General features: G+C 43.4%; 1 protein-coding gene across 2 annotated transcripts in view; it reads left to right on the top strand.

The window, feature by feature from the left end:
* The window catches only part of grm8b (glutamate receptor, metabotropic 8b), an 80,671-nt gene extending 56,357 nt beyond the window's left edge, over window positions 1-24,314 (top strand). The window contains exons 8-12 of one of the 2 annotated variants that reach the window (XR_003295902.1): window positions 8,352-8,491; window positions 8,828-9,763; window positions 21,835-22,081; window positions 23,834-23,951; window positions 24,027-24,314. Coding sequence is in view for 1 of the 2 variants with exons in the window: in XM_026310617.1 (XP_026166402.1) it covers window positions 8,352-8,491; window positions 8,828-9,763; window positions 21,835-22,081; window positions 23,834-23,883 (1,373 nt within the window). In the remaining variant the exon portion in view is untranslated. Of the gene's footprint in view, window positions 1-8,351; window positions 8,492-8,827; window positions 9,764-21,834; window positions 22,082-23,833 lie in introns of both variants that reach the window. The other variant, XM_026310617.1, reaches the window with a different exon arrangement.
* Window positions 24,315-25,489: the final 1,175 nt, after the last annotated feature.

Raw genomic sequence — 25,489 nt, 5'->3', positions numbered from 1 at the left:
CATGTCTCTTCTCCCTGATGCTGCTCTGATGTTCTGCTCAGCTCTGGTGCTGAATGTGGAGAAACATCCACAATTTAATCACGAGACTATTTGTTTCTCTGCCTGAGTGAAAATCTGATGTTTTCAGATCGTAGATAATGTTCCAGTGAATGTTCCAGTTATTCCCAGGAAAATGTGAGACATCTGTTGCTTTCATGGTTCCATGTAGTCCCAGCAGGTGTGCTGTTCTCTAGCCGACCACATATGTAGAGAGAATTCTAGTAAAGGTCTAATGATAAAAATGCACAAAAAGCAGGAACCAGCTAAGCGATTAGCTGCTCAGTGGCCCACACAGACCATGTTTGGTCTGCAGAGCTTCAGCTGTCAGTGTGTGGCTGAAAAACAAAATGTTGTAAAATAATATTTAAAAAAAAAAAAAAGTTTATTGATCCAGCACCAAATCCTTCAAACTGGAGGAGAAACTTAGTATGAACTGTTCCTCAGAGTCCCAACACATTTCCAGCATCTCCACAGTTTCCAACAATAAATATCTGTTGACATTTTCCAAATAGCGAAATTCCAGATTCCCAATAATGAATCGACCAATAACGATGAAGTGATCGGTGAGTCACAGGGTTTTTCTGTGTCTGAAGGATGTGGAGCGGGAGGTAGAAAATACTGGGACATGATGAGCGAGCACAGGAGGAAACTATGGCAGTAGATGAGGTGATTAAGGAAGAAAAAGAAGATGATAAAAATCATTGTTTCTGTCAGCACAGCTGTTCTCCAGCTGTGGACACGATAACTTTTCACTGCCTTTCTTAACTCTTCCCTCATTCCTCTTCATCCTCTTCCTCATTGTCGCGGTCCAAGCTCTTCTCGTCCTGGCCGACCTCCTGGCGGGCTCAGGTCTTTGTCAGCAGAGAGCGTGAACGCTGACACCGTCATTAGGGAATCCTCCACTCATTATTAAGCACCAACTATGATCCCAGGTTTTGTTTCTGCCTGTTTCCAGATTCATTAGTCTCACTGGGAGCTGCTGCAGTGTGATGATCTCTTTAATAATCACAAACCTTCACATGCACAGCTGTGGATTATTAAATCTTCCCAATATTAAATTTACAGCTTCATTGTCACGTGTCGGAGAAAATGTTTGTCTCTCTGGGTTTTATATAATCATGTAAAAATGAGTGTAGGCTCAGGATTGTCTGGTGAGTTTTATAGGATTATTCCAGCTTATTATGTCTAGTACAGATGTTTCCACGGTCTCAGTCTAAACTAAACAAAGGCTTCAGATTGTATATTTAATGCTGCCTGTGTCATTTTGAAGTCACTGTGTAATTGTCTTAACTTTGTAAGTGAAGCTGATGCTGAAACGTTGTACATGTGTAACTGCATGTTATTCTACTGTATTAATGTGCTGCATTACTGCTGGAAATCTGATTTCCTGAGGGAACCTACCCATCAATCTATCAATTGATCTATCGATCTCTCTCTCTATAACCATTTCAGGGAGCTGTTAAATATGGCTCAGGTTTGATGAGTCTGTTCTACACGTGTATGATTGTGCAAACATTCACGTGGCAGCTTTCCTCACCTTTAGCCGTTAGCTGATGTGCTAATTAGCATTAACTCCTGAGAGCCGATCTGATTCATGCTGCTACGTGCAAAGAGGTCAAAGTTCAACTGTTGAACATCAGTCTGATATTAAAACTATGGCAGGTCTGTACACTCTGTATTATATTATGTTATGAAACCGACCAGGTATTTGAAGGTGAGCACAAGTAGCAGATTCCTCACGCAGCAGCACTTTCACATTGAAGCAGTAAACAGGACGTTTAAAGACTGAATAGCAGAGAAAAAGTGCATTAAATCAAAAATGTTCCCTCTTGCATTGAGTCTGAGTTGAACCTTCCCTGGTTGGCTTGAGACTGTGCAGTAGTTTCACAAAAACCTTGATACCTTTCTTCCTATCTTGTGTCTGAATGCTGGCATTAATTGGCAAGGCTGACTTCGCTTTCATGACTCAGCGAGGCGAAATTTCTCTCTTTTAAAGCAGACAATAAAATTACATGTTCCAAGCACAGTTTTCCTTTTTTTTCCTGTTGAAAGCCGAAGCTGAATGTCACCTTTTCTATTCTTTTTCAAGGTGAAAATGTTTGCTAATCTTCACAGGGACTATTTAATACAAAACATGTTCACATAACATGAACCCGAACTGCCACATAAATCTACTAATAAAATTAAACTTGGTGAATAATTCATAACAAATGGCTGGAGGCGATACTAAAAAACTAAAGACAAACAGTCTGCTGGGACTTAACAGGAACAAACTTTGTAAAGGACTATTTGCTTTCTCTTGAGTTATTTGTTCCACTTTGTCTCAGTAGAAAACAGTTTCCCACATGAGAATCATTGCAGTTTTTATACAGTCTCTATACAGAAGAAATAGTGTAACTGTGCATGAAATATTTTGCTCCGTTTGTTCTCTCCCACACAAAGAAAAGGTCCCCAGCTAAAATAAATTAAATTCAGTAAAACAGTGGGTCTGTCATGCTCACCCCTGTTTTTAACATCAGTATATCTCTTCAGTTTAGTAGTTCATTCACATTTGACTTTACGGTTCTATTTTTATTTTCACATTGTACTAGTCAAGTTAAGTTACTGTCAGTGAAGCACAGCACTTTTTACAGTTTCTTCCCATGAATTATTGTTTAAAAATCACAACTATAGAATAACACAGAATGGATTTTTTTCTTTTCAGGTGTCAGTTTTAAAACGAGTAAGTGATAATAATATCAAAACACAAAAAAACCTGAGGTACCAAAATTACATATTGTCTACACATTGTCGAATAATGGCACCTGCATTACCCACAATGCAATGCAGTTAGAGTAGTGACGAATAAACCTTTCTCTAATTTTCCTGGCTTTGGCCTTGGTCCCTTCAGCTGCAGGCTGTTGTTTTGCATGTTGTCCCATGTGTCCTGCTGTGATATGTGACCCTGAACCTGCCTCAGTGAACCACTGGTGCATTGTGGGAAATGCTTTTTGTTGACTTGCGTCCCCATGGACAGTGTCCCACTGCACAGACAGCTGATGAACTGTTGATCTGCCGAGCAAAGCGGGAACACATCGGTTACAAAAATGTGGTTTATATAGATCTATTGTGTGTGTGTGTGTGTGTGTGTGTGTGTGTGTGTGTGTCTGTGTGTGTGTCTCTTGGGAGCTGTGTCCCCTCACTGCAATGGCCCTTCTTCATTGATCTGTGATTGTGAATGAGGGCGTATGGGATTTCCAGCAGCCACAACCAAGACCTCCCCTCTTTGATGGTATTGTCTGAATGGGACCCTCTGCCCAGCAACAGCTAAATGCACAAGATGTAACGTGTTAATTCTCTCAAAATAAAATAGAAAATGTAAAATAACTTACTATGAACCATAAAGCAAACTATAGTCATTCTTTCCTCTCCTCTCTGGTATCGTTAGATCCTCCGGGTAAGTTATCACACGTCAGACTGGAGAGCTTCCCTTACATCCCTTTACCTGCCCCTCCACCCCCCAGCACAGACTGACGCAGGACAATAAAGGAAACAGAGAGAGGAGATGATGAGCAGATTTTGCAGCTGATGTGTTGAGCTCTCAGGGATTCGTCTCTCTGTGCCAGGCCTGATAGAAGTGAAGAGCTGCGAGATGTTATTTCTGCAGGAGGGGGGGAGACATTAAACATTGAATCAGTAGTGAATTCACCTGCAGGGATGAAACAGTAAATCTGTGCTTAGTTAAAGAAGAGTTCAGGGCTGCACGTTGTGGTTGTTAAACACTGAACCATTCGGTGCCTCCTCCTGTGAGCGAATGAGGACAGAAATAGGAAACTTTATCAATCATCTTTCTAAAACCGGGACGTGGGAATTCAGGATGACGGAGGTTCAGGAAATACGGGGCTTGCTTTTGGTTTTCAGGACATTTTTACTAAGTACAAACTCCTGATTTTTAAAATCCTTCCAGTTTTAGCAGCAGATCTTGATTAAATAATCAGTCGCTGTGAAAATTAAATCTGCTTTAACTCTGTCAGAGCTACTTGGTGCCACAAACATCAATGAATGTAAAACAAACTGCATTTGTACAGTTAATAGTTTTACTGCATCCTATAGTGAGATGTTACTAACACAGCTGGTTGTTATGGACCAATTGTCAGACAAACGTGACACAGACTCTAATAAAAACTACATTGACTGTTGAGCCTAAACCACAGACACGGTGCTTTGTTTAAAGCTTGTAGGGCTTTTATTTTTTCATTTTGCTCCTCACTGGGCGACTGAGCTGCAGCTGCAGAGAAAATATTAATTGTACTTTATCATCCACCAACTGTCAGCTAAGCAGCGTACTTAGCGTTAGCTGAAGGTGAACTTGTTGCGTTGCTGCAGGTCACAGAATATGATATAACACTGGTGGGCACTGCTCAAAATAACATTAGTTCTTATGTCAACATGTTGAACAGTAGATAAATATTAAACAAAGGGCTTGTTGTTCCCCTTTGGCTCCTGTACCCTCTGACAAATCCTGCATTTTAGTTGACTTTGTAGTGTTTAAGCTGTTGAGTCATCACATATTTATACACAACAACACTCGGTTTTTTGGTTTTCTGATGCCTGTAGAAAGACTAGAGACTAAGGTAAGACTGTGAATGAAAGATCTGAGGAGGGATTTTGGCTGCAGAGCTGAAGGAAACTGGACACGTGAGTCCAGGATGGAACCTGCTATCAGGACCATCCCTGCCCAGGTCACAGCGTGCAGCATCACTGAATCCTGCCTCAGCAGCTTGTGGCTCATGTGTAGTTTGTGGCTGATTGAGCCTGTTAAGGCCTAACAACACACACACACACACACACACACACACTCAAGCCACTTCTGTTTTTTCTGCCTCACTTCTCTAAACGTGGGGCAGTGGGATTACCCAGAATTCCATGTATGAAATGTAGTGAATCCGAGGCTGTGTGCTGACAGCGGCCATGGGGGCTAATTGCTAACTCAGCCATGAGCTCTCCTGTGTACTTACTTATCTTTTGCTTGTGCTAACGTTAGCGCTCAGTGTGCTAATACCGTCTGCAGGAGGCCTTTCCTGTAAGGTCCTTTATAAAGCAGCAGGGTGAGGGGGAGCAGGGAGGAGGGGAAACGTCAGGGAGGGCCCTCGCTGATTGATTTGGGCAGCGGCTGCTTACTAAGAGGCGATAAAAGCTTGTTGGCAATTTTAAGCAGGATGCAGCATCACTGATCTAGTGCAGCTGCAGCAAGACAAGCCTTTTCCAGTTACATCAGGTGGGGGGGGGGGTAACACAGGTGAGCAGGTGATGACTGTGAAGAGCTCGTCTCCTGCTGTGACTTCACTTCAGATATGCAGCTTTTTATAAACTGCTGAACAAAGCAAGGAGAGCAAACAGACACAAAGAGCTTGGCTGAGGATTAAAGGAATAGTTCAGCATTTTGGAAACATTATATTCTCATTCTTCTACATTAAAATGGTCTCATGAAACCACAGGTAGATTTTTAGCATGACTAAGAAGCTAGCTGCAGAGTTGGATTACACGCTCACACGGTTGTAGTTTTTGTTTTGTTTGCATAGTTCATCCACACAGCTAACCAGGTTATCAACAACCTGTTAATTTTCATCCTCACTTTAGTTTTTACATTTAACCCTTAATTCTCCAGTTTGGAGAAGCTGCACGAAATGCTGACCCACAGTTGTACATACATGGATAAAACAGTGCTGGAATAGCTCCCAGATTCTTACTGGTAACTTTTTAACAGCCAGTGTTGAAATGCAAATGTGCAGCAGGTCGATCGTGTCACAGTCGGTTTCCCTTTGGCTCCCACAGCTTAAAGTTCTATGTGCCTGTTCTCAAAACATGATTTCAGCAATTTTGCGAGCGCAGGTGTCGACTTTTCTTCAGTTTGGTTGCAAGTCGGGATGAAAAAAGACTTTAACTGTGCATGTGAGATGTAGACATCTGAAGGGAGTGATGGACAAAAACATCAAGGTAATTAGGTGTGAAATCAGAAATGAGCAAAACTCAGAGTTTGAAATCAGCAGAGCAGCTAACCTGTTAAATGAGTCATGAAGGAATGTGAATAAATGTAAAGCTGCAGATGAGGACACGAATGTCAGTTCAGAGCCATTGTCACACAGATAATGGCTGTGGTATCGGGCTGCACGCCGCCCGCCGAGGCCCCCAGAAACTACATTTACAGGAGACCGGTTCAATAAAGCTCAGAGCCTTCGCCCTGTTGTTTGTCACAGTGACACATGCCTCCTGTGTGCAGTGAAGAGAAGCTGCTGTTGTCACATCCACTCAGGTCCAAAGGTGGATTCATGGAGTATCAGGTCTCTTTCTGCTCTGATTCGCTGACAACCTCAGCTGTGACATCACTGGCGGCAAAGTGAGTCTGAAACAATAGTCTGAGATGGACCTGAGCTAGAAAGAAAACATGAAACTGACAAAATTACAATGCTCTGGGCTTCTCTCAGCTGCCTTCATCTCACAGCTTTAATGTTGTCTTGTAAAATGGTTTCCGAAGACCTGGATCAACTTAGGACCTGCAGGAAGAGACCTGTGGGAAATGTACCCAGACTAAACACATGTAAATCGAAGCTGCATTACTTGGTTGGTTTGGCCACTCGTTGGGATCACAACAAGTTGAGAACACAACATTTAACATATCATCCAGAGCAACACAGTCATTGTTTTGTATTTGATTCCACCTGAAATCCGATATTTACTCTCATTTAGCTCTGGTTTGGTCTCCACCAACTGATGAGGAAAGCTCTGCACTAACAAGGAGCATCTTTCAGATTTACTGCTGATTTAAGGACATTTGCTAGAAATAAATGTTTCCTCCACTTCATGTAGAATCTTTTTTTCATGCTCTGATTCATTATGTGGAAGTAAACATCCGAATTTTTGCTGAGGGTTTTTGGCTTCGGCTTTGTTTCTTCTCAAAAAAGCCCAAGGTTTTTCATTTTGGCTTCACAGTTGTGGAGCTGTTACTGACTGAATTTGGGTTAATTTTGTTATTTGTCTTTTTTTCTTAGGCTGATGCCTGGTAACGTCTGCTGTAATCTGAAAGCAGATTGTTTGTGTGTTATTGTGTTGTGTTTAATGACAGTGCTGCAGCAAGTGTCACCACAGAGTTATGACGATTGCCTTGTTTGGAAATAATGTGCATCAAGGACGTTAATTCTGTATCAAGAGATCCTCTGAAGTGAATTTAAGTGGGGGATGAAGACGATGAGATGGGGGGGTGGTGGTGGAAGGGAGGGGGTTTTACGTCCTGAGGCGAGCTGCAGTGAATCAGCTCCATGTTGATTTGTGATGCTGTTATTCATGGTGAAGAAGGAAATCAGGGCAGCACAGCATCAAACCGGTGCCCACTCACTTCATTATGGATGTATTTTTCGTTGTTGTGCTTTTTAGCTTCAATCTGCTGCTTTTCCTCTCGGCTTCAGCAGGTCCACATTAATCTGTTTCAAGTTCAAGACCGCCGTCCTCAGTGTTAAATTTGCCCCCTGGCGAGAATACAGCATTTCTGTACAATAACAAGACGATACACAGCAACACTGAACCTGAAACTCCAGCATTTTGGATTGTAAATCTTCTGATCTGAATAATGAAGCAGATGAATTTTTTCTTATACTTAATACTACTTTACCTTTTTCAAGTGTTGAAAATGATTTGTGAATGAAAATCTGTCACAACAAATCAAATCCAAAAACAAATGACAACCCTCAAAGGATTTAGAGGTTTTTGATCATGAATTTGTACATTAAATCGTCATCATTCACTCCAGGGAATAAAATGTTTTAGTTTCTTAGATATGATACACTAGAAGTATGGTAGAACAGGATTTACATCAGAGTCTGGGACAAATTCAGTTTCAGCTTCACAGGTGTTTTCCTGTGAAGCTGCTGGCTGACTGTGAGCAGTGCCAGACTGCAGGTGACTTGAACTCTGCAGGAGGGATTTCATCAACATGTCAGCAAGGCAGTTGTATAGTTGTTCTGGTTTACAAAGTGAGAGTGTGATGAGTCAAAGCTGAGAATCACATCATCACCTCCACTGAAAAACCAGAGGAAGAAACCAGAATCAGGTGACGTTAGTGTAGTGGGTGGACGGGTCAGACTTTAAGACACTAGTCAAATAGGCTGCTTCGTCTCAGCACTCGTGCGTCGCCCTTTGACATGCAAACTGGTTTTTGTGCAATTTAAGTGACATAAACAAGAGACAAAAAAATAAATTAGTGAGGGTTCGAAGATGAAGGACGTATCTCCAACAGAGATCTGATCCCAGATTTGTTTTTCTGCTTTGTGTTTGTACAGGAAGTGCAGGGACTCCGGTCAGCTTTAACGAGAACGGCGATGCTCCCGGACGCTACGACATCTTCCAGTATCAGATCAACAACAGGTCGACAGCAGAATATAAGGTCATCGGACACTGGACCAATCAGCTGCATATAAACGTAAGGACCACGAACCTGCCTGACCTTAAGATCTATATGAAGCTGACAAATTGACATTCTTTATCTTGAAAACAGGAATTAGACAAAGCTATCTCAACTCAATGTTTAGTGGGTGTAGGAACAAGCGAATAAGTTTCACCTGTTGACATGATGCATGTTTTTATCCCTCAAAGACAAAATCATTTGTTGAAGTGCAGTTACCTGAAGAACGTTACACCTTGCACCTTCATTTAAACTTAACCTCTCATCATATGATGATGCTGCTTGCTCAGTTGCTCAGTTTGAAGGTAAATTTTGTGAATGCTGACCAGCCTCGTTCCTCCACCCTCCCCTCAGATGGAGACCTTGCAGTGGACCACCAGGGACTCCGCCCTGCCGCTCTCAGTGTGCAGCATGCCTTGCCGGACTGGCGAGAGAAAGAAGGTGGTGAAGGGTGTCCCGTGCTGCTGGCACTGCGAGCGATGTGAGGGATACCACTTCCAGGCCAGCGAGTTCACCTGTGATCTCTGCCCCTACGAGAAACGACCCAACCAGAACCGCACCGGCTGCCAGTTCATCCCCATCATCAAGCTGGAGTGGCACTCACCCTGGGCGCTGGTGCCCGTCTTCATCTCTGTCCTGGGCATCATCGCCACCACCTTTGTCATCGTCACCTTTGTCCGCTACAACGACACTCCCATTGTGCGTGCGTCAGGGCGGGAGATGAGCTATGTGCTGCTGACAGGCATCTTCCTGTGTTACATTATCACCTTCCCCATGATTGCTGCGCCTGATGTTGTCGTCTGCTCCTTCCGCCGCATCTTCCTGGGCCTCGGCATGTGCTTCAGCTATGCCGCGCTCCTCACAAAGACCAATCGCATCCACCGCATCTTTGAGCAGGGCAAGAAGGCAGTGACAGCGCCACGGTTCATCTCACCTGCCTCCCAATTGGTCATCACCTTCTCGCTCATCTCAGTTCAGCTTCTGGGCGTCCTTGTGTGGTTTTCCGCCGACCCACCACACACCTTCGTGGACTACGGAGAGCAGCGCACTCAGGATCCCCAGAACGCTCGAGGCGTCCTCAAGTGTGACATCTCTGACCTGTCGCTCATCTGCTCGCTGGGATACAGCATCCTCCTGATGGTCACGTGCACTGTTTACGCCATCAAGACACGTGGCGTGCCAGAAACATTCAACGAGGCCAAACCCATTGGATTTACTATGTACACCACCTGCATCATCTGGCTCGCCTTCATCCCCATCTTCTTCGGCACAGCACAGTCGGCAGAGCGGGTAAGTCTGCCTCTCTGATAAATAATGCAGCCGAATGATTAATGTTAAGTCAGCCGTCCAGCAGAGTTTGTAAATGGAAACACACACACACACACAGCAGCATGGTTATATATGTTCACATACACACACTCTGAAGGGACCGTGGTAAAGTCCTGTGGTCGGTGATGGTGAAGTTCACAGTGATGGTCAGTCTTTGCTTTCTAATCCGTCTAGTTGGTTGATCTTTAAGTTTCCAGTGAAAACAGTGACAAAACAATGGGTCCTTGATTTTATTATGACAGCAGCTCCTGATATCTAATCAGTAACACAGTGAGGCAGTTAACTAATTGGAAATACTACCATTTGTTAAAAAGGACTATCAGTAATGATCAATAATAGGAGCTGCTAACAGCTAGCTGCTAATGATCAATAAATAAAAACTTAAAAGTGTAAATTTTAATCTTTCTACATGTTAAAGACTGACGTTGAGATTATTTGTTTCAAGAGTCTGGAAACCCTCTGTGTTGGCAGACTGATTGATGATTGATTATTTTCTGATCACAGGCTCAGCCCAGTCTGTTCTGCAGCCTCTCGACACAAAACTAATTAGAGCAGAATTAAATTTAGCACATTCAGATAACAGTTTTTGGGTTGAGTTTGCTGTGAGCGAGCTGCCAGATGGAGGGTTTTGCTCATTATCATGTCTGTGGGGAGAACTGGAGGACAGGTGGAGATTTCTGCTAAAAATAGTCGATCAGTCTGTTTCTGCTGCTACTGTTCAGATACTGGAGATGTTGCATCTGAGCTGTTTCACAGAAGAAACCTAAATTAGGAACACTCCAGTGATTTTTAGTTGAATTATTAACAGTAACGCATTGCCCTTAGATCTATCATAATTGTGGATCAGGGTTTGAAAGAAGGTTCTGTGTTTGTGATATTTTAGATATGTGTCATTAGGTCTGTGTGTCTGTAGGGTTGGTCTGCAGACTGAAATATCTCAACAGCTGCTGGAAGAATCATCTTGAAGGGTTTGCACAGATACTGATGAGGTTTTTCCTGTGGCACCAACATGATGTTGACGTTTCTGTATTTTGGTGAAGTCTCACCAAACATCAGATGGATCGCTGTGACACTTCGTACAGACCACAGGGAGTCTGTTAGAAATGTTCAGTCTTTCTATGTAGGTGACTTCTCGTATTTAGTCACGTCAGCTCATTCTTGACGTTGGAAACATCAGAAAACATTCAGGTTGAGGTAACCGTTAGCTTTAAGCTAACCAGGAACAGATAAACGGACTGGGCGCTTTTGGACCAAAGAGGTCTAGGGACCCAGTTCTAGGGACTCCTCCACAGTGGAGCTCCTTAGAGCTGTACATGAAGGGCTTTTTTCTGTTTGTGGCATATTGGCTCAACACTGGCTAACAGCTGTCGGGTTTTTTTTTTTGGTCTGTGTGTTTTTCAGCTCGGTCTCTGACAGACCTCTCACCACGAAGTCCAGTTATTCCGGTTATATCTAATCTCACTTTCTTCTTCCAGTTGTCCCTGTAAGTTTATGAAGCAGAGTCTTTGGGAATCACAGGAATATATTTTAAGTTCAAACATTTTCAGGTCTCCTCTGATACTGCGATCTGTAAGAACTACAAAAGCCAGACAGCGGTTTCAGTTTTACCTCGACTTATTTTTACCCAGAGAAATGACTGACACAGCAGATTCAGGCCGAACGCTCAGATGAAGATTATATCACAGTCCCTTCAGAGACACAGCCGCTGTTTCTGCAACAAACCTGAGAAACAACAGGCAGAAACAGAAAGAAAGCGACAGGTATGTTGTCCCATCATACGGACAATGATTAATGTGTTTTATATCACACAGCAGACAGACTGTTTGTTTTAAAGCCGTAGAGCAGCCACGATATTATCTGTGACTGAAACGCAACCAACACCCCAGGCCTTATTCTTCATTATTCACTTTACACTACTGTGTCTTCTCTTCCTGTTCACTGAGAAGTATGTGATGGGCGACATTCAATAAAAGCAGATCAGGTAAAACCAATAAACGCCTGGACGTAAAGTAAGGCCAAACAGAAAGCAACCGAAACAGGGACGTTTTTAAAATGTCTCGTCACATCTCCTCCACCTGTCCAGACACCAACCAGAAATCCCAGCAACATGTGTGTATCCTGTTTTTAAAGGAGAAGAATATGTGTATGGATGAAACAGAAAACATAACACCACAAACAGTCGGTGGGTTTTGCTCATTTTCTTTACAAGAAATCTGAAGTCATGTAGGAGCTAAATGTCACCAGTGTGGACGGAGACTGCAGTCAGGGCTGTAAACACACAGAAGGTGAGAGGACGGACGATTCATTTAGTGCGAGTTCAGCGCAGGTGAATACCTGCCAGTTTTGGCCTTTTCATTTGCTGTAACCTCCAGTCTGAAGCTCAGGGCCCTTTACATGGACAAGCTAGACCTGGGCACCATCAGGTGGAGGGGAGCAGATATATGTTGGGATTAATTTCACCTGTAAACACCGTGTCGCTGACGTCCAGAGGAACAGGCAAAGGCAGGCGTTCTGATTGTGAAGCAGCCAACCAGCTATAAATCCAGATGTTTGCTCCTGAAATGACAGCTGTCCACATTTATATGATCAATGAAATACTAAAAACTGAGATTGAAAAGTGAGAGATGATGATGGAGACATGACACAGAGCAGCTTAAGTCGAATAAAGTTAAATTTGAGATAATAAAGTGTCATAAAAGAGTCGTCATTAAATATAGTAATATAGTAAAAAATCAACCCCCTCAGGGACGTTTACGGCTCCAGTATGTCCTGAAACCACTCGGGTTTTTCATCTACGATTAACAGCTGCAGCGTGAAGGAAAAAATGAAGGGATCCAATGAATCCAGATGCAGAGTTAAAGTGAAATGGGGTCTTACTCCTTTTTTTTATTGTTATTTTGTCAAAATAACCAAAATGTCACATTCATGCAAACCCTCCTATAATCCTGAAGGTTTTACTTCATTCAGTAATATTTTTATTGTCCTCCCAGTAGCCAGAACTCTCCTTTTCTGCCAAACACCCCCACATTTCTTTTTTTTATTTATCAACAGAAAAGTTTTTATATTTCTACTTTGCAGAGAAATAATTTCCAGGAGTTTCATCAGCGTCGTTTCTCTGACACACAGCAGGCGAAGCTGAAAGTCATTTTGTCAGCGTGGACTCTGCTCAGACTCTTCTGCTTCTTTGCATTGCTGCTTTCTAGACTCTGAGGAGAGTTTACTAAACGACGTCAATTTAAAGAAAAACCAATTTAGATGTGACCTGAGGGTCAAAGGGTAACTGGAGACTCGTGTCGAGTCCAGCACTTCTTCCCTTTTATCACATCAAGGCGAAATAAATGCAGATTTAATGATTTCACCCCCAGGCCGTGTCCTTGCTGCTGCCTTATTCTGACCCTTCGCTGATTGAGTTGTTATTGGTATTAAAGAGGTTATTGATTGCCATAGACCCAGTTGTTAACCTTTGTATGTCTCATTTACTACACAGTGGACCAGAGAACCACACCTATACCTGCTAAATACAAATACTGGGGGTTTGCAGTGACTGTGCAGATGAAGATGGACGTTCACCATGTACGTTAATGCATAACAATAAACATTATAGAATCACAGTCATATTGTCTCTTTGTGATGCCTGTATTACCCACAATGCAAGTCAGAGAGACTCAGGCGTGTCCTGCTAGTTGCAGTTAAACTGTCGTGGGAGTCTCTGCTCTGTAGCAGAGTAAGTGCAGATTCTTCCAGTTTGATTCTGGTAGTGTTCAGACTCAAGGTGATCAAACCTCATGCAGCCCCTCAGGAGAAACAAAAGGCTTTAGACAGCTTTTTCACATGTGCAGTCCTACTCCCCCAACATCTGTACACACACTTTAATGTGCACAGTCAGTGCACTTATCCTGATGATAGAGTTCGGCCCTGCTGTTACTGCAGCTGCAAATAGTTCTCATGTTGGCGATGCTGGGGAGGAGGCAGCTCGTGGCACTGTCCTTCCTGATTATGGCTTATTATGGTTATAGATTATTATGGTTTCTGTCGTCACATTTAAGAAAATGAACTCTGCACACTCTTGTGGGAGTCTTGCCACAAACTGTATGAAGCTGAATGTCTGTGGGGGGAAATTCAGTGTCTGGTCTGAAATTAACTCTAAAAATCAATCCATCTATGATGCGTTCAAACACACTTTGATTGACTGTGCGTTTGCTCATCGTCAGACTTTGGTCCTGCAGCGTTTACTGACCATTTTCACGCTAAAGACGGTTTATAGCTGCTTCTGTTGCAGAACATGTCTGAGAAGAAGCTGGTGAAGGTGCTGGTGAGAATCAGTGGAGAAAACTTTGACAGTTCCTCCACCTCAGCCTAAACTCTTCGTTGGAAAACTGTCCGAGGCAGAGCTGGACTCTGGTACTGGTGTGTCAGACATAATCTGGGACCCGAGGAGAGCCAGACCCAGTCCGAAATACACCCAAGGATAATTAGATTTGATCCAAAATGTGGACCTTTCAGGCCATGCTGTGGTTACTGTCACTTGCTGACATTTACAGTAGCAGCAGCAGCCGAGGCCAACAGAGACCGAGAGGAGCCGGAGAGTGACTAATAAGCACATCAGAGGAGCGGGACCCTGAATGCAGCACCGGCTGCCTGAGGAGGCGTTCACATTCACAGGCAGGTAGATAGAGAGGCGTCGGGGCCTGTGGGAGCGAGTCACGCTGCCTCCATACGTAATGAAGCAAGCTTTGATATTTAGCCAGAGAAGATTAACATGCAGCATTCAGCCACAGCGGCTCGTCCCTGGAGTCCAGCTGCTCTGACCTCAGCTGATAGGCGGCTTTATCACATTAATATGATATTGTTAGTATCATTATCCTCGTCTAAACCACTTCACGCTGCCAGGATTTATCTGGGAGGAAGAAAATCACACAGAAATAGCCTCCACTGCTCAGTGTCGAGTATGTTCATATCTGCAGGTGCCGCTTTAAAAGCCGCACAACATCAGGTGTAGAGAGCACAGAGATAAAACAGCCGTGGATTGGAAGGAGGATTTTGGTGGATCTGGACTAGCAGGGTCCCTCTGCATCCCGTGTTTGCGCTAAGCTACGCTGATCCTGGACCTGCCTCTGCAGCTCACATACATACATAGTACGTATATGTAATATATATATATATAAATACATACGTGGGTTTCCTCTGAAAGCCTCATATTTGGCCTCCAATAGACATAATCTGCTGCTGCTATACAGAGAGACAGTTACTGTGGCATAATGACGGTTTTGGAAAATACACAGAAGATATTGGGATTTGATTTCATCAACTTTAAACAGCTAAAATCAACTAAAAAGTTTAAAATCAAATGAAAACTTAAATATAGAATTACATTTAAAACCTATTAGCCTGACTTAGTAATAATCTTTAAGGTTTAAATTAGTTCTGTTCTCCGTCCATGAATTTCCAAAGACCAAAAAAAAACTAAACTAAAAGTAAGAACAAACACATAATTAAGGACTTGGTGTTTTGTACAGCAGAAAATAGACTTTACTGGACATACAAATCATTTTATAGTGAAAGCCTAATTTCTCTAATCTCCCATAATTCTCTAATAATTTTTATACCAGCTCCAGCTTTGTCGCCCCCTGAACCACAGAGGGGGTTTTTTGTTTGTTTTCAGGTGACAAACGAACAACATAAAGACCTGCTGTCGATGCCTTTTCATTGGCGCCAGTTTAATTTGCTTCTCTTTAAATAAAAAAAAAAAAAAGTCTAAGCAGCGATTAGCTTTGCTCTGCTGCTTATCTTCTCCATGAGCCTCAGACTGGTGGAGAGAAAGTCAATACCAAGCACAGTGTTATTGCCCTCCATCCATAGCTGTCGTTTAAGAAGCCTTTTCTCTTTTGTGCGAGGGAAAAGGTCGCTTCAGGCCACGTGGAGAGAAGGTATCACCTGTTTGCTGCAGAGACACAGAGGAGTCGGGTGTGAATACTTCAGTATGTACGTAAGGAGCTAAGAAAATTATAGGAACATGATCTCTCTGTAAAAACAGTGATAAATAAACAGGTCCAGTGTTTATGAGTCCAGAGGTAGAGTGGCCCATTTAAGTCTGTCTTTGCGTGTCATCTGTACCAACAACATTATGCTCCATGTGGACAAACAAGCGTTTGTGTTGCTGGTGCTGATATTTCCTCGAACATTCAGTGGCTTGTTATTGCTTCTTCTGAACGCAGTTATGGCTCAGGACGTCCCTGCTCCGTCACTCCAACATGTACAAATACCACACTTTGGAGATATTGTGCAATATGTAGAGCAAACAGTGTGCGGCGTGCAGCTGGGGATCTGGGCAGGTGTCATGATGAATGAAACTGGTGTTTGCTGTAATATCACATGGTGTTTCTGTGTTATTTGTGCATGTGGGGGCTGAGATCAGGCTTCTTTGTTTTCATGGTTACAAACACACAAGGTTTCTGCTTTATGTGCAAACATGACCCGGTTTGCTTTAGGAAAAGGTTGTGACTTGGACTTTCTCACCCTGTGTCAATGATGCAGCAACACTTGAATCAGCTGTGGTCGTGTTCTCCTCGTGGACTACTGAGGTTTTTCCTACTCACCAAGTCTGTTTGTGACTTTCATGGTCAGAATCTCAGGAGGCAGCAGGAAGGGGTGTTGACTGTACGGGGCACTACCCAAAACCTGCTGCGCCCTCAACTATGTTGTTGGGCTGAAAGATAAATCAGCTGTGTTGTTACATTTTTTATATTAAAGCTGCAAGACTTTATTTATTGCAACTGTCCCTTTGGCAAAGACTGTCTTGGTCAGAAAACAACTGGGTGTTCTCATCTTTTATGATCCAGCCTGGTTCATCCACCTGGTCTTTTCTGTCCTGCAGCCTCTGACATTCATATCAAATATTTGCTACCCTGCTTTACTCAGGGTCAGATGTGTCAGATCAGACTTGCAGTGTCTTAAGCCTTAAACCAATTCTGCTTGGATTAGGCAGGAGGACTCACCCAGGCCACAGAAACTCAGAGGTGCAAAACCTCAGGACTCAGACCTGCATCAATCTCCCCCACCCTCATCTGCACCTTGAACCTCCCCCTTCAGGATATTTTAAAGTTGGAGGGATCAAACAATGTGCACTGACCTTCAGGGCAGAATATAAGATCCACATTCTCAGTTACTAACAGTGTATGTTCACAAATGACAGCAGAGATATTTATATCCTCAGGATGTGTTAGTCACAGCTTTATTAAAAATATCATATCTGCTTGTTTTCCATTTGGTTTCTGACCCAGTTTCTGCTGCACAAACAAAGTGCAACTCATTCTTTTAATACGACCAAATGTAATCTGTCTTAGTTTATGTTCATTTATCCATGTCAGGTTAATAAACAGGCTTTTGTCTCATTTATGTGATTACATCTGTTAATTCGTTGAACTTTTATTTTGTAGTTTTTAAACACCAGTTGTGTGACCTGCTCCTGTTGGAGCCTCTTGGTACCAGAGTCAGTACAAAAACATGTTCAGCTGCTCCCAGTGGCTTTGGAATAAATACACACAGTGAGTTTCCATCATGACTTAAACTCCAAACAATGCATGCTGGGAAGTCTGTAATATGGCGGTTTAGTCTCAGTATAAACTGAATTTAATGAGTTGAGCGAACTGAGCTGTGAAGTCAAAAGGCCTCGGCTCATGTGTGTTAGTTCCAAAGTGTCTTGAATATTTCCGTCATGTTAATGAGGAAATATTAGTAAACTTTCTGTTTACGGTGTGCACAGGTTGACTTTATTTTCCAGCTCCCAGTCAGTGCGTGCAGACCTGTGAGGTCTCATTAGTGAAAGTAAAAAAGTTTAGTCAAAGTGAATTTCCTGTAATTGAAGAACACACAGACTTTGTCTCTTTTCGCCCTGATCTGCACGATGGAAGGTGAACACATGATGTTTCATCCATCACATCGTCTGAAACTGGACCAGCGTGTTCCCTGCTGTGGGAGTCAGGGTGACACAACTACACGCTGACCTTCGCGCTGCAGCGTTCGGTGGTTCTGCATTAGCAGCTTGTGTCGGAGACGCCACATAAATCACTTCAGAGCTTGTTTTTTCCTCTCAGGCCCACAAATGACTTCATGCTTCACTGTCTGTCATACATTTTCATAATGGTTCCTCGATGCATCGCTGGAATCACCGCTGTGCTGTTGGTTTGAGCTCTTGGGAGGAAACTCGCCATCTGTTGCCATGTTTTCTTCCTTCCTGTCGGTCCCGGAGACCAAGCGGCGCCCTGCCACGGGTTTCCCGCTGTCAGTGTGACAGTCGGAGGCAGTTGCCATGGTGACATGGGTGGCCGCTGATCAGAGGTGGCGGTAGGTGGCGTAATGTGATGGGAGCGTGTGCGCAGGTGTTTCGTGACAGATGCTGCAGGGTGGAAACCAGAAACACAGGTCGAACGTTTGTTCCTGCTGCAGCAGGTGGTTGGTTTTCAGTCCAAAACCAGTTTTCTCAGCATCAACACAGAGAAAACAAACAGCACTTTAATGCCCCAAGTCACAGCTGCCTTTCATCCAAAATATGCACTGGATGGAGACTGTCCTGTAAAAATGACTCTCCACTTTAACAGGTGTCAGGTGACCTTTAGTGATGACGAGCGAAGGAGGAAGTCGGGTGATAGAACCACGAAGTTCCCGTCAGGAGGACGTTCTTAAATCTTCTAAACCCTCTTGCTGTAGATGATGAAACCTGTAGAATAAGTTGTCAAGGGTTCTCCCCTGGTGGTTGTGGTGCTGTGTGATAGGATTTGTTCCTGTTCCACCTGTCTCAGGATGCTGCTGCAGGTCAACCTCGAGAGGTTGCAGGGCTGTGCCTGGTTTCTGTTCCAGATGATGAGCTGCTGTTCACCGAGCACAGGATGAAATTTACTTGTGAATGCAGACAGTGTAAATATATTTTCTGATAACTGACGTGCTGCGTTTCTTTAGTTCCTGACTTTGTTCTCATGTATAAACATGTCACTTCACCATGAAACAGAAGAAGCAATTTCACCCTGCTAATACTCACACTTCAGAAAATACAGATCCAAAGTAAAGACCAGATGGCGTGCAGCGTGCTCTCATTAAAACCACCAAAGTGCAAACAGTTTGAGCAGACATTGGCTGTAAGTGTGTTTTCTATCTACTGTAGAACATGCACCATGTCCTATGTTGGATTCTTCTGGAAACATCTGGACTATTTGTAAATGTAAGCTGCTACATGCTGCAGGTCTTACTGTCCATGTTGTCGTTTCTCATCTGTGACAATGTTTTGGCATTTCCACTACAAAGTGCACCATCTCTTTACTTTTGACATCATTATAGAAGAACGATAACTGCGAACGAAAGATGAAGTCATAGCTGCCGATGCTTTGAATCAGTGCTGAGTTCAGTCACTCACAGCTGCTCATTAAGCTCATCGCTCTGAGGGCGTCATAAGAACGAAGGTGACTCAGACAAGTGTATCAACGTTTTTATTATTAGCTCTGCCTGCTCTATGTGGGGAATTGGACTCATTATTGGAAACTCTGTTCAGATAAGCTTCAGTGTTTGATTATCTGGGACTTTTCAAGTGTTATTACTTTACTAACCTTACTGCTAAACACTTCCTCTGGTTGTCTGTCTGTTGGCAGCTGTAGTGGAGGGTACAGGTGTTTGGAAAGATCTGTTGTTGTCGCTGGTTCCTGCTGCCCAGGTGACACCAGGTGACAAATGCAGGTTCAGTTCACGGCTATAAAAATCAGCCTGCAGAGTCATCTGCTTTGCTGAGTTACATTTTTTTAGGGTGATTCGGCTCAAAACTCTTTTAGAACTGACTTTTATTGTAGTGTTTTTGTTTTTTGTTGAAATCGCTGCCTGGTGCATGTCAGATGGAGGAGGTGGTGGAGCTTATGGAAAGATTGTGCTCGTGGTTATATAACGTCTACAAGTCACTGCAGACTCCGTATGATTTCATCTAAATCCACGATCTTTCTGATAACAAACACCCTCCAGGTGACCTCGTGTTTCCTCCTGAACATGTTTGCTGTTAATCAGCGTCACGGTGTGATGGTGCTGATGATGCTTGTGGTTATGCTGCTGTGGATCAGGACTTTAAATGGCTCTGTCTGTTCGTAACGACTCACAGTTCACGCTGCAGACAAAGATAACAACACAGAGGATCAATAACCTCATACTGGGTCGTAAACGCAGCACCGAGCCTAATGACGCGTTCAGGGTCATCTGTCAAAGTGAGACGAGGAGTGAGTCCCGCGTGTTTTTCTGTTTTGTTGCCGATCGTGTTTAAAGACGGAGATTATCTGGAGTTAATGATCGTCCAGCTGCTCACATGGTAAAGCTCCAGCAGTGAGGCCACGACTGATGGCACCTGATTTATACGACTCGCAGTCGACAAGGTGAAGTGGCCACTGTAGGAGCTCAGCTCTTTCTAAAGAGTCTCTAAGAGTCTGGGATTCATGACAGTTTATTTGATTTATTGTGCACATTTTTTTTTTTACATTTCTGTCTCAAGACTTTCTGCCCAGATCTTTCACATTAATTGTTACGGCAGCCCAGTGGCAAAAATCTGTCTTTCTCAGTAAACGTTTGATGTGAAAATCTGCAACAAGTGTTGCCTTTAATTAGCAGTAGCTCCACAGTGACGGAGAAAACCATGAAACCTGTAAAACTGATCCACCGACAGAGGAAAACGTGAGACAGATGGCTGCTTTAATGCCTGAACAGACAAAATGATCAGCCACAAACGCAAGTCTTCAGATCGATTCCAGGAAGCCAAACGAGCTGAGTCAACCATCTGTTGATTTAATAAAAGATTATGGAAATAATTAGTCATCATCAGGTTTACCTGCCTGTGGTGACGTGAAAAACACTGGGCACATGACTGTGGTGAGGAGACGTCTATCTTTGTGAGAAGACACCTGAGGGCCTGAAACTACATTTGTCATCGTCGGTGAGAGTCAACAAACAAGTAATTAGGTTGTTTCGAGAATATTTAATGGGAACAAATTGATTCTTTTGGCACAGGGACCAGCAAGTGTCAGGGATTTTGTTTGTTTGTGCACATGAATAATTAATGTGTGCTCCTGAGTTGCCATCAGGTTCCTGTAGCAGCCACAGTGTGGGCAGCAGACTAGCAGCTGCACATTGCTCTTTGTGAATTATAGCAGAGTTTAGCCAAGTGTAAAATAAACAGAAATGACTGGATTAACAACAGATTTTGTGTATGGACGATGTTATGTATATATCAATAATGTTTAGAATATATAATCTGACAGATTTCCATAGTGGATGTGGTTTTACACGTCTTGGACTGAGATCTGGTTCAAAACTTGAACCGTTTCCAGTGTGGATAAATGGAGGTTGTTTTCTGTTCATTTGTGCACACAGCTCACTAACTGCAGAGCACAAATCACTAATTCAACACCATAACTTGGTAATTCCAGTGCCCCTTTAGTGGTTTTTCCTTCAGGGGCACCTGCCAGGCGCTCTAATTTGTTGATTAACATTCAGACATTTCAGGACATGAATGAGTGATTCAGTTATTTTGAGGGCAAGAAGAAGTGAACACACAGCTTGAATTACGAACATGAAGGAACAACCTTTGGACGGTGGAGAACGAGTAATTCATTTATGAAATTAAAAGCAGACCGACCTGTGCCAGTGGGCCGAATGCCAGTTTCACATGGTAACTTGTTCCGGTTGTGACACCGTGAGACGGTTATGGCCAGTGACTGGGGCAGATGTCATGGTAAATGAAATCTCAAGCGTGTATCCACCGCACATCAAATCTGCCTTTGGCCTAGATATCGCACAGTGTTTCAGCAATAAAGCAATTAAGAAAACAAAGCATCTTTGTTTTGTTGCATCTCTGTGTTAAATGTGTGTAACCAAAAGCAAAATGAGAACGTGAAAAGCACCAAAACTGATATTGGGAGACAGAAGAAGAATTACTGTGAGGATCTGAGACGTTAAAGACATTGTGGTGATGTATGGTTGTCTGATGGTTGTGTCTTTCCGATTTCTCTCAGATGTACATCCAGACGGCCACGCTGACTGTCTCCCTCAGCCTCAGCGCCTCCGTGTCTCTGGGCATGCTCTACATGCCGAAGGTCTACATCATCATCTTCCATCCCGAGCAGAACGTCCCCAAACGCAAACGCAGCTTCAAGGCCATCGTCACCGCCGCCACCATGACCAGTAAGCTGTCGCAGCTGGCGGCCGAGCGGCCCAACGGGGAGGTGAAGACTGAGCTGTGCGAGGGCGTGGAGGCCAGCGGTGAGTCGCTTGCGTTGTCCAGCCCGAGATATGATATGACTTGATGTTTGACTTGATCTTAGAAACATGAGCATAAACCCAGGGACAGGCTGCATTTCATTTGTGAAATAATAAATAAGAGACTAGTGCTGACCAACCTTCAGCTCCCTGCAGGGGCCTGAGGCAGCTGAAATAATTAGAACAGGTCGTATTGTTGTTTACTCATTTTCTGCATCATTGCCTCTGTCCGTTCTGGAGCCTGAGAAAACAGGAGGACATTTATCTGGATGTGGGACGTCTTTAAATTGCAGCAGACACATTTACGTTCAGGCAGAAAGTGAAGAAGAAGAAGTGAGTTTTTAGTAAATACATCCTGATTATTGTCGGAGCAGAGGGAGCCAGTGAGTTTGGAGGGGAAGACTTTCTGCAGTAATGAAGATTATCTGAATGGAAGTTGACTTGTTTCAGCGTCACCTGGGACCAGATCTGATGGAGCCAAAGTGTTTACCGCTCAGAGTTGCACTTCAAAGCTGCTTCTGCCCGTCAGCAGAAAAGTGGAAGACGTCGGATTGTTTCCTCATCAGAGAAGTGCTGACTGATGTGTTTATCTAACAAACAGCAGCTCTCAGCTGCGACTTTCTCTGCCTCACACCAGGCCAGACCTCCTCGATGATCCTGTTGGGTGTGAGACTCCTCATCGCTGCTGGACGTTTTGCCTTTATGTTTAAATATTGATGGTCTGCTGAGGAAAATCCTTTTACTGTACGTCCCCTCAACCTCAGACAAACTTATGTTGTTGGCTCCACTAGAGTTTGGCTCCAGTACCAAAGATACATTTATGTTATTACTGAAGATAAATCACAAAATCTACTCACTCGTAAACGTGTCTGCTGCACAGTAACAGATTGCTGCTTGTGTCATGACAAAGCAAGATGGACAAGACCCAGACACAAGGTCCAGGCTGTGGGATGTAGAGCTGAGGGGCCAGAGCCGCCACAGGTGAGGTCAGGTGGAGCAACGATCCCTAAGATGCACCACGGAGCAGGAAGCACCACACACACATCGAGGGAGCAAGAGTCCATAATCTGAAAAACAAAGTCTGGGCTACGTGCACAAAGACAACGTGGACAAAACAATGTGGGAAAGTCACAGGCTGAACATCGGCTGAACTATTTGACAAGCACCTGTTGTTTCTGTTTCACTGATATGCAGAAATACCTGCTGACATATCGGACTCAGAGCGTTGACGTATGACGCCCTGGAAATGAGAACACTCATTATTTCTGACAGATGTTTTGACAGCTGTGGATCAAACTGCAGCCAGTCGGTCAAATTCTCTGAAATTGCCCGACATCCATTAAAAATCCAAGGTCCAAGAGCCAAACGGCTGAACATCAAGCATCAACCGGTTTGTAAGAAATTTGTATAAGGAGAGTTTGGTTTTTCTGTCCGTCGTCTTCCCTTTATGATGTTAGAACGATGATAAGGAGTTTGCTCTGGTAGCTGAGTGGTGTCGGCTCGGTGCATCATGTACCAGGTCGCTGGTTCAAGTCCAGTTGCCAACACTTGTTGCAGGTCCCCTGTCTGCCCGTTTGCCGTCCACCTCCCTGAGACCAACGAAGGTAAAAATAAAACACACATTGTCCTGAGGGTGGCGCTAAACGGTCTGTTGATTGTTGTGATGTTCAGTCACCTGAGCTCAGGTTTACCTGCAGGGCACTGAAGGTAAAACAAGTTGTCACTTCATAAGCCTGTTTTCTTTTCTCTCCTCAGTGCCCTCGACAAAAACCACATACGTCAGCTACACCAACCACGCCATGTGAAGCTGCAACGTCCTGGATGTGCAATTATCGTGCAGGTTTCTGTCACACTCAGAGGAGACGGAGCTGAGGTGCTGTGAACAATCTGAAGGATCAGAAGACTGAAAGATTGAACCAACACATCTGTGGTGTTTTTCTGTTTACAGACAGCAGGGATCGGGGCCTGATCGCTGCCAAAAACCTGAACTAAAAACCATCCGAGAGGCAGGAGCATCATATCCTGAAAGACAAGGAGATAAAATAAAACAACAATCCAAAAGGAAATTCAAAAAAGAAAGTATGGGGACCAATGATATTTGTTGTTATTCTAATTGTTCGTTTAAAAAGGAAAAAAAAACAAAAAAACTTGTGGTTGTGAAAATTTCTGATTCCTGTCTCATGTCGTCCGTTCGTCGACCTGCATTTTGACATGAGTCCGTCACTGTTTTTGGCTAAATGAACTGTAGCTCTTGGTTGTGAAATGTGTAAATGCCATGGTTGACTTGAAGCATGCCTGTTTTTATACAAATGATCTATTTATAATAAAGGAATGTTTCACAACTCGGTGCCATGATGGGTCTGTTTCAGCCTAACCCACTGAAGTTTAACCTCCAACATATACACAACACATGGAAGCATGTACAAGCTGCAGGGCAGGAAAGGAGCTGAAACTCCATCCTTACTGGATTTGACCTTTAACTCAGCTCTGGCAGGAAACTCAGCACAGCGTGCGCGTCATTACAGACTTTAAAAAAAACAGCTGAAGGGATCAATAAGTGCTGTGGAACAGGAGAGACCGATCGATACAAGCTGCCAGAGACAGCTCTTCATGCATGTAATGAATATTTCTGCATCTCGCAGCAGAGAAGAAGAAGAGGAGGAGGACAGGTAGAGTCTGAGCGACGAAGCCTCTGGGCATCCTGCTTTTATTTCCCCCGACTCTGCGCTCGTCTCTCGCGTTCACGGCCAAGAACCTTCATCTCCTCGCTGAAGAAAATACTGAAGATGAAGCAGCGCGTCTGAATCGTCTCTACAGCTTTTGATTCCGGTGTTTTTGTACCTGAGGCTCAGCGGTTTAACAGTTTAACAAAAAAAAACAAACTCTGGTGGTGCTGCAGTTCGATTTTATCTTTATCTACCGTTCTGACAATTTTGTAATTTCTTCTGATAAAACCTGGAAAAGGAAAATTACAAATCAAGAAATATTGTTAAATAATGATAATATCCTTGTAGGCTGTATTTCTCAGACACGTGTCGTATATTACTGTTAGAATAAATGAGGCTTCTCAGAATACAAACTATAGTGACGAATAAATATAAACAGTAAAATACTTCAAATTAAAGCCACAGTACACAGTTACTGCATCAATGATTATGATCTTAAAAATCTATTATTCTGAAATACTACATAATGAGTACTTTTAATTTTGGTACCTTAATTTAAGTACAAATTGATGCTGATACTTTTGTACTTTTGCTTAAGTCACTTTTTAAAGCAGGACTTTGTTTCTGTCGTTACATAAGTCAAAGATCTTCTGGGACCTGTGCATGTTCAGGGACCTGTTTTACTCGAGCACAAAAAGGTTTCATGGAGGTTGAAATGGTTTAAAAGGTTTTTTTTTGTCCTGCA

This window comes from Mastacembelus armatus, chromosome 6 (assembly GCF_900324485.2).
Source record: "Mastacembelus armatus chromosome 6, fMasArm1.2, whole genome shotgun sequence".
Lineage (NCBI taxonomy): Eukaryota > Metazoa > Chordata > Actinopteri > Synbranchiformes > Mastacembelidae > Mastacembelus > Mastacembelus armatus.
Note: the sequence above shows the minus strand (reverse complement) of the source record. Positions and strands in the feature narration are given on the sequence as shown.